Source organism: Schistocerca nitens, chromosome 4, assembly GCF_023898315.1.
Source record: "Schistocerca nitens isolate TAMUIC-IGC-003100 chromosome 4, iqSchNite1.1, whole genome shotgun sequence".
Lineage (NCBI taxonomy): Eukaryota > Metazoa > Arthropoda > Insecta > Orthoptera > Acrididae > Schistocerca > Schistocerca nitens.
Window position 1 is genome coordinate 81,427,161 of NC_064617.1, and position 11,543 is coordinate 81,438,703.

At 35.4% G+C, this 11,543-nt stretch overlaps 1 protein-coding gene across 3 annotated transcripts in view; it reads left to right on the forward strand.

Moving 5' to 3' along the window:
- LOC126252964 (tubulin polymerization-promoting protein homolog) overlaps positions 1-7,318 on the forward strand; it is a 451,173-nt gene extending 443,855 nt beyond the window's left edge. The window contains exons 5-6 of one of the 3 annotated variants that reach the window (XM_049953978.1): positions 2,040-2,169; positions 6,122-7,316. In XM_049953978.1, coding sequence (XP_049809935.1) covers positions 2,040-2,169; positions 6,122-6,307 — 316 coding nt within the window. In that variant the 3' untranslated portion in view covers positions 6,308-7,316. Of the gene's footprint in view, positions 1-2,039; positions 2,170-6,121 lie in introns of all 3 variants that reach the window. The other 2 variants (XM_049953980.1, XM_049953979.1) reach the window with 2 other exon arrangements.
- The last annotated feature ends 4,225 nt before the right edge of the window (positions 7,319-11,543 follow it).

The following is an 11,543-nucleotide window of genomic DNA, read 5'->3' on the forward strand; positions in this document are numbered from 1 at the left end:
TGCAGGGTGGAGTTAACTTTATGTTTTCACAAGGACCCCCCCCCCCCCCCCCCCAGTTTTATGGAATATTCAGATTCTGCACCAAAAATTATGTACAGTTTACTCAAACCATTGTTTCGCATTCGTGGTAGATGATGCTATAGTTGACAAATATCAAGTGTGCCTTTTTCTGCAATTAAGAATGGACACATTTGATTCTACATTTCATTTACAATGTACATGTAAACATTTGTGTTCTAACAGTTAATACTGAAGTTGAAATCTTACTTGGGTGTTGCAAATGTGTTTGCACAGTACAAATAATATGGCTAGACATTGACATTTCTGGCAAACAAGCTACTTGTACGGTAACATAGCTCTCTGTTCCCTATGCAGTTGATTGTGGTAAGTCCCTAAACCAGTGGAATACTTGATTTCAGAGCCCACTAGTGAACCTCATCATCAGGGTGACTGATTTCAGTGTATGTGTTTCCATCCAACCACCAACTCTCATGCTGACCACTACATGGATACTTGTGGAATGCAAACCAGAACAATTGTAATACGGTAGAATGTCCATGAAGTGAAGTCATGGATACATACATATTTTGTAAACACTTACACACTCACCCAATCACTCAACACCCCACTACTGAATTACAGTTATGGTGAAATGCAAGGAGATTTATCAAAATCATGCACTCCAGTGGTGAGGGGCAAGGGGAATCACTGAAATAAAGCACCCCAGTGGTGAGGGGCAAGGGAATTTGCTGAAATCAAGCACCCCAATGGTGAGAGACAAAAAACTCACTGACATCCAACTTCCCAATAGGAACATAAATCTGTTACTTCCACATTGCAGTTTCTGGCTCACACTAAATGTAGATTCTATCTAGACATTGATTTGGCTTACAATATTGCACAGTACAATCAAATTTGCAACATTTAAGTAAATATTGAACATAAATATCAAGCATCAGAGTACAAAAGGCTTACATTTAAATCACAAATGAAATGTAGAATCAAATGCATCAGTTCTTAATTGCAAAAACATGCACACTTGATATTAATCAATTCATTGCATACAGTGCCATCTACCACAAATGATAAACAATGGCATGAGTGAACTGTATGTATTTTTGGTGTAGAATCCAAATGTTCTATAAAAATGGGGAGTTCCCCTTTGTATTTTCAAAGTTGATCCCACCCATGAAGGAGGGGTGGTTAGAAGATTTGAAAGGCAGCAAAGAAAGTTTTAAATCTAACCGAAAATCATTTCTTCAGGACAACTCCTTTTGTTCCATAGCTGAAATTTAATTTAAAAACTCTAGTTTTAGGTGCAATTGGATTCATTAATGTTAAAATTAATCATGTATACATATCTTGTAAATTGACTTATTCCACATCATTTCAATAAAATAATTATTCAACTGATCTGTGGAGCACATAACAACTAATTAAAAAATCATGGAGTTCCTCTCGGCTAAGAAGAAGTAACTTCATACATATCCCCATATATCTTTGAGTCACCTAATGCATCTGGTATTATCTAGGCAAGTTGGCAGAAACATTATTACTAAATCTTCCTTTGACTTGAACATTTCCAGTCTAATGGACATACATGAATACCATCAAAGTGTGTTCCAAAAGTGAATGTAGCCATGTCCCACTTCCCAATAGAATGCATTAGAAAAAATTGTAGTAAATGTATGCATAAATAATTTCAAAATATTTTTCTACTTTTTACTAGATAATTACCAGTAGATTTGCTGGTATTATTTCAGAGGATAAATTGTGAGACATTTTTTCACAACATGAAAGTCATGTGAACATTCTTTTCCATTTCCTTTGAGCAATATTTAATCAACTTTACATAGTCAAGATGCTCAACAAAATTATGAGAGAACTGGCCAGTACATAACAGAAAACTGAAGGATCTGTGCTTTGATATTATTGGTTGACATGTCATATCTATGGATGCTTTTTCAGTCTGTCTGATAAAATAATGTTTTGGAAAGCTATGTAAAATTGGTGTAAGTATGATACAATTTTCATTACAGGTTACAAAAACTGGGTATGGAAGACTACAAGAAATTTCTAGAGGATCTTGCCAAGAACAAGAAGCTCGATATTGAAGAAGTGAAAACAAAACTGGCATCTTGTGGTGCTCCAGGGCTATCTTCAGCAGCAGTAAGCTATTCCCATAATGTCTCTGGCCTTGGCCCTAATAGTAGTTTAAGTTAACAACCATGCACAGCATACCAAAAAGCAAATACTATTAGGCTGGCCAGTAATTATCTTAAGGATGCAGAGTTCTTAGATTTACCAACAGATACATATAAAACGACTAGAAATTATTGTTAAGTTTCAGAAATATTAGTTTCTGCTGGGAAGGCAAGTAGGTTGAAGAAATTAGAAAGAAAGGGCAGTTCATTCAGACTCCAGGATGATGGTGAACCATCTGTTGCAAGGAAAGGAGAAAAGGGAAAATGAAGGGCAGGGGAAGGGGGGGGGGTGGGGGGTAGCCGCACCAGAGAAGGAGGAGGTCAAAGAAAGTACATTTGTAAGCACTGTGCAACTTTTATTCCAGAGATTGTGAGAGCAGAGTGAGAGGAGAAGATAGATTAACAGGAATTAAGAAATAGGATGGAAAAGAAATGAGGGAAAAAGAAAAGAGAAACAGGGGATAGTAAAAATTAAAAAGCAGTGAAGACAATAAAAGATAATACATTAAAACAAATATAATAAAAAATTTAAAAAATAAGTAAGAAGATAGTAACAGGGCAGGGGATTTTCTGTGTTAACAGCGATTAAGTCTGAAAGAGTCTTGTGATGTGAGGATGTGTTGGAGATCAAGGTCCTATCTCCAGAGTTTAGACAAACTAGTATCACATCTGAAGATCCAAATAGCCTGTGTTATGAAGCAAGCACTCAAGTCCCTTGAGTCATGCTGTAGAGCACACACAGGAACTGTGTACTGGATGTCCCCAATGCAAACAGTTGTTTCATATTCATTTATATGCTCAGTCAGATTAGTGACAGTCATTCCTACATAAAATTCTGTGCAGTGTTGACATATTAGTTTGTAAATGTCATACATAGTTGCATATGTTACTCCACCTTTGAAACTGTAGGATTTACCAATGATGGTGCTTGCTGCTAGTGGGCTGGAAATCAAACCCAGGACTTCATGATATAGAAGTGGCAATGCTAACAACAAGACCATGAGCGATGGATAGTGGGCAGATTGATGCATGAGACTTTTTTACAGCAGAACAATTGCAGTGGCAGAAACCTTGTGGTAGGAATAATAGTCTGACTATGTCAAATAGTTTGACAAAAATGTTAGAGGTTAGGAGTGTGATGAAAGCTGATGATGGGTGGTGTGGTAGGTATATCAAAGGAAGAGGATCTCACTTCAAGACTCGATGAAGACATAGCCTCTGTGGGGTAACATACTGAGACATTTGCAGTATCTACTGAATGACAATATTATGATTTATTTGGATGTGGGAGTTGTATTAGTAAGAGGGTGAGAGAAGGATGCTGTCTGAGAGATTTGTTTACAAATAAGGTCTGAGGTGTAGTTGCTGTAGGGGAAAGCTTGGATGAGATTGCTGATGTAGGTGTTGAGGGATTCAGTGGTGGAGCAGAGACATTTACCAAGGATGACTGTAAGGATGTGATGTGGAAGGGATGACAACTGTCAAAATGTATGTGCTGTTGCTCATTGGTTGTTTGTTTTATAGGATTTGATGTGGGTTTCAATGATTTGGAGTTAAACAACAAGAGAGCTGGCTCTGTATTTGGAAAAGGACCATCAAAATTAGAATTCAGAGAATGATTCAAGCTGTTGCAGTAAGTAGAGAAATTCTTCACAATGAGACCAGATGTTTTAACATCAATAAAGCTATGTCAAACAGAGGTCCAGCTTCTGGTTTTGAGGAAGGTATCTTTCATATGGCCCTTGAGAATGTTGGCACTGGACAGGACCATCTTGGTTTCTGTAACAATCACACTCCTTGTTTGCACGTCTTCCACAAAAGAGAAAGAAGTTACAGTAAAGATGGAGTCAGCTAGTGTGACAATAAAATTTTTACAAAGACCTTCAGGTGTCTGCTGGGAGATGCGGTGTCTGGGGCTAAAAGAACATTCATATGAGAAATGTTTGAGTAGAGTAAGTTTGCATTTGTAATGGCAAAGAAAGTATTAGGTCAGAAATGGGGACAGCCTCCTGGACTTAAACCCCTTTAACCACCCCCCCCCCCCACCCACCCGCCTTTCTCTCTCTCTCTCTCTCTCTCTCTCTCTCTCTCTCTCTCTCTCTCTCTCTCTCTCTCTCTCTCCCCCCCTCCCTCTTCTCTCTTATTATCTTTTTCATTATTATAATGTTTTACATTTTATGTTGTGTTTATTATGTCTTTTTTATTGCCTTTTCATCTCTCCCAACCCCCGACTCACTCTTCCACTCCCTTTCATTTGCCCCCTCTTCTTTTACTCCTAGATTTCAATTGTGCTATTCATATTATTTATACTTCTTGTAATCCATCTTTATTTCTCAATCTGTCCTCATCTCCTGACTGAAACTGTTATATTTTGGTGTTTACCATTGTACTGTCTTTGAGTTCCCATTGTCTCTAGCCCTTTCATCTTTGCCTCCTTGTGTCCTTACAGCAGATGTGTCTGTCTTATCTTGGGGTCTGAGTGACATGCCCTTCCTTTCTCATTTTATGCAGCCTATCCCTCTTTTCACCCTGAGGAAGGAATTAACACGTCTAAAAACTTGGATAGTTTCTTGTAGGCGTATTTTTACACTTACCTATCAGGAGTACTAAAATTTTGCCTCCTGAAAGTAAGTACTGACCAGTCAGGCTTGTTATTTTCTAGTTTTCCCGTATGTGAACTGTCCTTCTAACACAGATACTGATATTTAACACTTACATGGCACCCTCATCTTGCCATATGCTACTCTCATAATGCCTCCTACATGTTGCTGTCATGCAAATTAACCTAATTAAAATTAAATGATGTAGAACAAGAGCCATATTTCCATATTTGTAGTTATTGTTCTTTGAGCTATGAGCAGTTGAATAATTCACTGAATGAACTGAACTGGAATTAAATAATACATTAATGCTGTAGGAGAAAAAATATTGTATTGCTGCTGACATTTTCATCTCAGACATAATAATGTACAAATTGGACACAGAATGACCTTATAGTTCACATCTGAGAAAATTTCTGTTTTTAGATTTTAGTAGATAAAATCTTTGCAGTATATTTCAGATTTATGTAGCTGATACCAGTAAATATTCATGAACACTATAGTACTATTTATTTAAATGTTCATGTTATGTTCCACTTAAAACTGGATTCTATTTTTTGACATCTTAAAATATGACAATTTGTAGTATTTTGTTTACCTTAGTGGTAGCCCTGTCTCAGAAAATCACACAAAATATTACTCAACACGGGAGAAAGAATTATTCCAAACTGTTCAGAAACATTTTTCCTAGCCAAAAGCAGTATATTTCAGTGGCAAATAAAAATTATGTAATAGTTCCTATTGTATTATGTGCTTTCTTTTGACTTTAATTCAAATCTTTCACCTTGCTATCGGTATGCTTATAATTGGTTGGCCTACACTAAAATATTAATATCATATGTTAGGTCTTTGTAACTTCCAGTTATTTGCAGGTAGCTCATGCTTTTCTTTATTTTTTAATATTTTTGTAATTCAGGTCTTAGGGTAACTTTTTCTCCCACAAAAGTTGTACATGCAACTTTCCTTCATACTTTATCATATTTTCTTGTAAAAATGTGACAATTTTGGAACTTAGAAAACCTGTAGATTAAGGCAACACTTTTCTGTGAAAACTTTTGTATCTGTCAACACTGTAACAAGCTAATAGCTTAACATGTGAAAAAGCTAACAGAAACCATACTGGTCACTAATATACCATACAATTATTATAGGTGTTAATTATTATAGATGTTAATCGTGTTAGAATGACAGCTTCAGGCTGTTATTTGCTTCATTGTACAAAAATGCAATGATAAGAAAATTTTACTATACATTTCATGTTTTTCTACCTCCATCATTGCTACTGTTGATACTCTATCGATTGAATTCATGTTTCAGGGAGCAGCAAAGTCGGCTGCAACTGTAGAGCGGCTGACAGATCCTTCGCGCTATACAGGAGCACATAAGCAACGGTTTGATGAGAGTGGAAAAGGGAAAGGAATAGCAGGGCGTAAGGACATTCCTGATGCTTCAGGCTATGTACAGGGTTACCAGAACAGAGATACATATGACAAAACACATTAGTGGCAATTCATATGTAGCCGTTTAATGCTGGCAAATGTGATTCCATATAAATTGTGCTACAGAAGGCATTTCTTTCAATGCAAAATACGCAATGAAAATGTATTTTTTGGAAGTTATTTCATATTATATTCTGGTTCACTGTTTATGATGACATAAACCAAAAAAGAAATAAGTGTGTGAATGATGAATAATGTTCAGATATAATAAAGAACATGTAATTAACACTGAACCAAATCTGTCTTCAGGCATCAGGAATTCATTCTAAACAAAACTAGTTTCAAGAAGAACTCTTACACAGTATCCAGTCATGTAATTTATAATGAAACAATTAAAGTTGTTCAAAAGAAATTTTATTTAATTCTGTCATTAAACATCATGAAAGAAAAGGTGAAGCTATATGAAAATGTAGAGCTTTTGTCAATGACCAAGCAAATGTTAAGGAACAAGTATGGGAGTTAAGCATGCAAAGACGTGGTGTTACATGGTTTCAAGACAAAAAAATCCTAATTGCAAACTTCAATCTGTCACAAAAGTACAATTCTCAGAATCTAGTTATGCTATTCATATAATTCATATGCAACTTTGTAATGAAGAAATTGGTGAATATTTTGATATATTCAGCATCAGTGCACTAGCATTTAATCACTTGGCAAGTAGTATCATTGAGATAGTATTTACTGAGAATCATTTGAGAATTCAGATTTCTGTTGATTGTGTACTTTATCTCTGGAAAACCTAGATGTTCTTGTTATCCAGTTTTGTTATGACAAAAAAGCAAATCTGCTGCTTTGGCAATAATCTGTGTACTTAAAATTATAGCAAATAAAGTATTTTCTAATTTGACATGTTAAAGCCAAAAAGTGCATTTTATAAAAATATTCATTTCTAAATTTATTTTTCCAGCATTACAATGTTGATTACTTTTGATAACACTCTATTAATGAGACCTAAATACATATATATGTTTTGTATCTTTGGTTAAAGTCTTAGTGTATTGTTAAATGTTTTGGGTGTTTTAGTTCCATGTAAATTCTATAGAATTTGTAGTATATAATTATTCATGAAAGATAAGTGAATATAACAGCATCTGTGAAGAACTGTATAATTTATGTTTATGTTTGTTTCTCATTTTCATAAATATATCATCAACAAGAGATATTAGTTTCTAGCAGTTTTTTGTCCTTGTTAAAAAAGAAACTGTGTTATGTGTTCTGATTCTGAATGGATTTAGTTTTCCATAAAAGTACCCCTTCCCTCAATAACCATCATAGTTAATTCCTATATAACCAATAAGTGTTGCCAGAAACTGCAGAATTATTTAAAACAAAAAGCTTCAGAAAATTATATGGAGTTATGAGTGCTAAAATCATTTTTATCTGCTCCACACATGAACGTGTTGCATATGGACTAACTCCAGTCTCAGCATTTTATACTGAAACAGTGTGTATTTATGTCCAGAAAACATTTAAAGCACCTGAAGAATCATAGTGTTACAAATCATCACTTGAATCTTTCCCTTAAAATGATTATAGGTGATAAGGGGAGGTGGGGTAAAGTGGTCACTCTAAAGGAAAATTGAATTTGCACCAAACCATAGTCACTGACAGAAACTTGTCACTTACGCATTTTGAATCTACAAATTACAAAGTATCAAACCAAATATTTTTAAGTGAAAAAGAAAATACATAGGAACTAAATGCATTTTATGAAGACTTCAATAGTGACCACTTTCCCCTACCTAATGGAAAGGGTGGGGAGGAGGGGGGGGGGGAGGTGCTAGTCCTGTCGCAACAGGATCTCATGTTAGTTGTTCTGATTTCTGGACACATTTTCTTGACTTATTGATGTCATAGTATCTGAAAGAATACCAAGTGGCTGCAGCAGGCTGTTTTCAATCACATTTTTGTATTAGACCAAACGCAACAGAAGAGAGGTGTTTTTAAGTAATATAACTTAATTAATTCAAAATCAACACAAAAGGATAGAATGATGGACAATAGCTTCTTGTATAAATGTGTTTGGAAGTCAGTCTGATCTGTATATGAGGAGTATCCAGAAAGTAAGTACCATTTTTGAAGAAACTCATAAAAACATTTTTCCAAACCAAAATTTATTTTTACAAGAAAGAGCGTATCTCACACTGTTTTTTTTTTTACATGGTTGCCGCTATTGTTCAGATATTTGTCATAGCAGGAAACCAATTTTTCATGCCCTCTTCGTATAAAAATGCCATCAGTGAAAACAACCACTGATGAACACCGTGTTTTGCATCATCATCACTGTCAAAGTGCCTTCCTCTAAAATCATACTTCATGTTCAATAACAAATGGTAGTCAAATGGGGGCAAGACTGGGGCTATAAGGCTTGGAATACTTAGTCAAAGCATTGTGTTGCTCCATGACAATACACATCTCAATTCTGCTGGTGTCCCTAAAAACCTTATTTAACAATTTTGTTGGCAGCAGTTTGATCACACTCTGTGCAGCTCCAATCTCGCACCCTCTGACAACCACTTGTTCCTGGACCTGAATCGTGATTTTGAAAGAAGGCACTTTGACAGCAATGACAACACAACAAATGGTGTTCTGCAGTGGCTGTCTTCACTGGCACAATATTCCTATTGATTTGATTTGATTTGATTTGATTTATTTCGTGTTCCATAGGTCCAACTGTGTTGGATACACAAGGACGTGGAACGAGTCAGTTTTTTACAAATACAATCTGATAATCTAATAGCATATACAGAAATTTGAGTACATAATTATATAAAAATTTATACAGTAAATTCTTTGGGCAGCAATACAGAAAAAGAAAATACATATTTTCTTAGAATCATTAAAACACTACAGAACACAGATACGGAGAACACACAGTTACAGAGCTCAGGTTAAATAAAATTCATAGTGGCATTATGTCAACTTGTATTATATAATATTAAAATATTACAATTTATTTAGTTAAAAATTCATCTAGAGTGTAAAAAGCTTTTTCTAGCAAAAATATTTTTAGTGCTTTCTTAAACTCACTCTTGTTATGAATCTCTGTCTTTATTTTGGGAGGAAGAGCATTGAAGAGTTTTGCTCCAGTGTAGTGGACACCCTTTTGTGCCAAGCTCAAATTTCTGAGTTCACTGTGTATGTCATTCTTCCTCCGTGTATTATGCTCGTGATAATTACTGTTTGGTTGAAATATCTCTATATTTTTACAAACAAAACACATGAGAGAAAAAATATATTGGCATGTAGTTGTGTATATTTTAAGATTACGAAAACTATTTCTACAAGAGTCTCTTGGGCGCAATCCACATATAATTCTTAAAGCTCGCTTCTGTGCAATGAACACTTTCCTTGCTAATGGCTGGTTGCCCCAAAAAATAATTCCGTACTCAATGAGACAATGAAAATAGCCATAATATGCCACTTTTGCAGTGTTAGGTTCAACACATGTAGTGACAACCCGTAAAGCATAGGTAGCAGAGCTTAGCCTCTTACAGAGGTCAATAATATGTGAAGACCAGTTCATTTTCTTGTCAATGTGCACTCCAAGAAATTTTGTTGTTTCCATTCTAACTATTGGTTGATTACCACATGTCACACTTATCTCTCTCTCTTTTTCTGTTTTTGTACAGAATTGAATAAAGCTGGTCTTACTGGAATTTAATGAGAGACCATTCACCTTGAACCAATTAACTATATCTGAGAGTATGTGATTAATGAGTTCCTCAAGATTGTTGTCTGTTCTACTGCTCATAAAAATTGTGGTATCATCAGCAAATAATGTAAATTTACACGGCAGGCTTGTACATGAGGGTAGATCATTTATAAAAATCAGGAATAATAGTGGCCCAAGAATTGAGCCCTGGGGCACTCCACATGTAATGGAACTCCATTCAGAATCTGAGGAAGTGTCACATACTCCACCCGAGCTATTCAACACAACTTTTTGTTTCCTGTCTTGGAGGTACGATTGTAGCCAATTGCCTGCAACACCACTTATTCCTACTAATTTTGCTTTTTGCAAGAGAATCTGGTGATCAACACAGTCAAACGCTTTGGATAAATCACAGAAGACACCAAGTGCTAGCATTTTTTCATTAAGAGTTATGAAGAAGGCATGGAAAAGTTGGTTTCCTGTTATGACAAATGTCTGAAAAATAGTGACAACTATGTATAATGTTAGCTTAAGATGTGACCTTTTTTGTAAAGATAATATTTCAGTTTGACAAAATGTTGTTATGAGTTTTTTCCAGAGTGGTACTTCCTTTCTGGACATTCCTCAACTCATGCATGATTCTTATTGGGATAACTTATTGCTGTACCACACTTACATGATTCTGTCTTGCCATGACGTCACAGTTACATTTTTCAATGTTCTACTGTCTTTTTATTGTCAGTTGACTATGATGGTACAAAAACAAATGTGTGGTTTATCAAACAGCATGATTTCATAACCTGTACACTGTGTATCTGAAGATGACAGATTATTCCTGTCATAGCTAGCAATCAGTGTACCTATACACAGTGAAGGCTATAAAAACTTCATATCTGAAGCTTTCTTTACATTGAATCTTTTATTTCAGATTTTATCAATTAAATTAAATATTATTTCTCAATTTACAATTTGTTACAAAAAGAAATTATAGTGATGTGAACACACATAAAAATGAACTATTAGATATTGAAGAAGGAAAGAAAACTCCTCTCTTTTCTTGCTCTTGGTACCCATAGCAGGGTGTCATCCATGAAGATTCCATGTACTTTGAAGGGTCCAAATGAGTGAGTGTGCCATTAAACTTCAGAAAAAGTATCAAAGAAACAGTTTTTGGTAACAGAGTTAACTGTCAGTAATGATCAGATTCTTTTGGGAAGACTCTCTTTCACATTCACCAGGTGACACTGGAATAAATATTGTCTCCTTGATAGTTGTCAACAGAAACAAATTTGTGAGATGCTTTGTTTTGTTTTCATAATTTCCATCAGAGTTCTCATAATTGTCAAAAACATACTCATAAAATGCTTTAATTGGGTCTCGATTGCTGAACTGAAAATGAACTGCAAGTGACTCAGCATCATGCACAGAGCATTGGACCAGGCTGGCCACAACCGTCTCCTACTGCCCACCACTGCAAACGTCCAGAGAAAGTTCTGTCTAGTCTCGCACCATGTAGGGGTAGTTTTACGTCACTTCGACTGCAGAAAAAGTTCTATTGTACCAAAATATGAAATCTGTGGTTCTG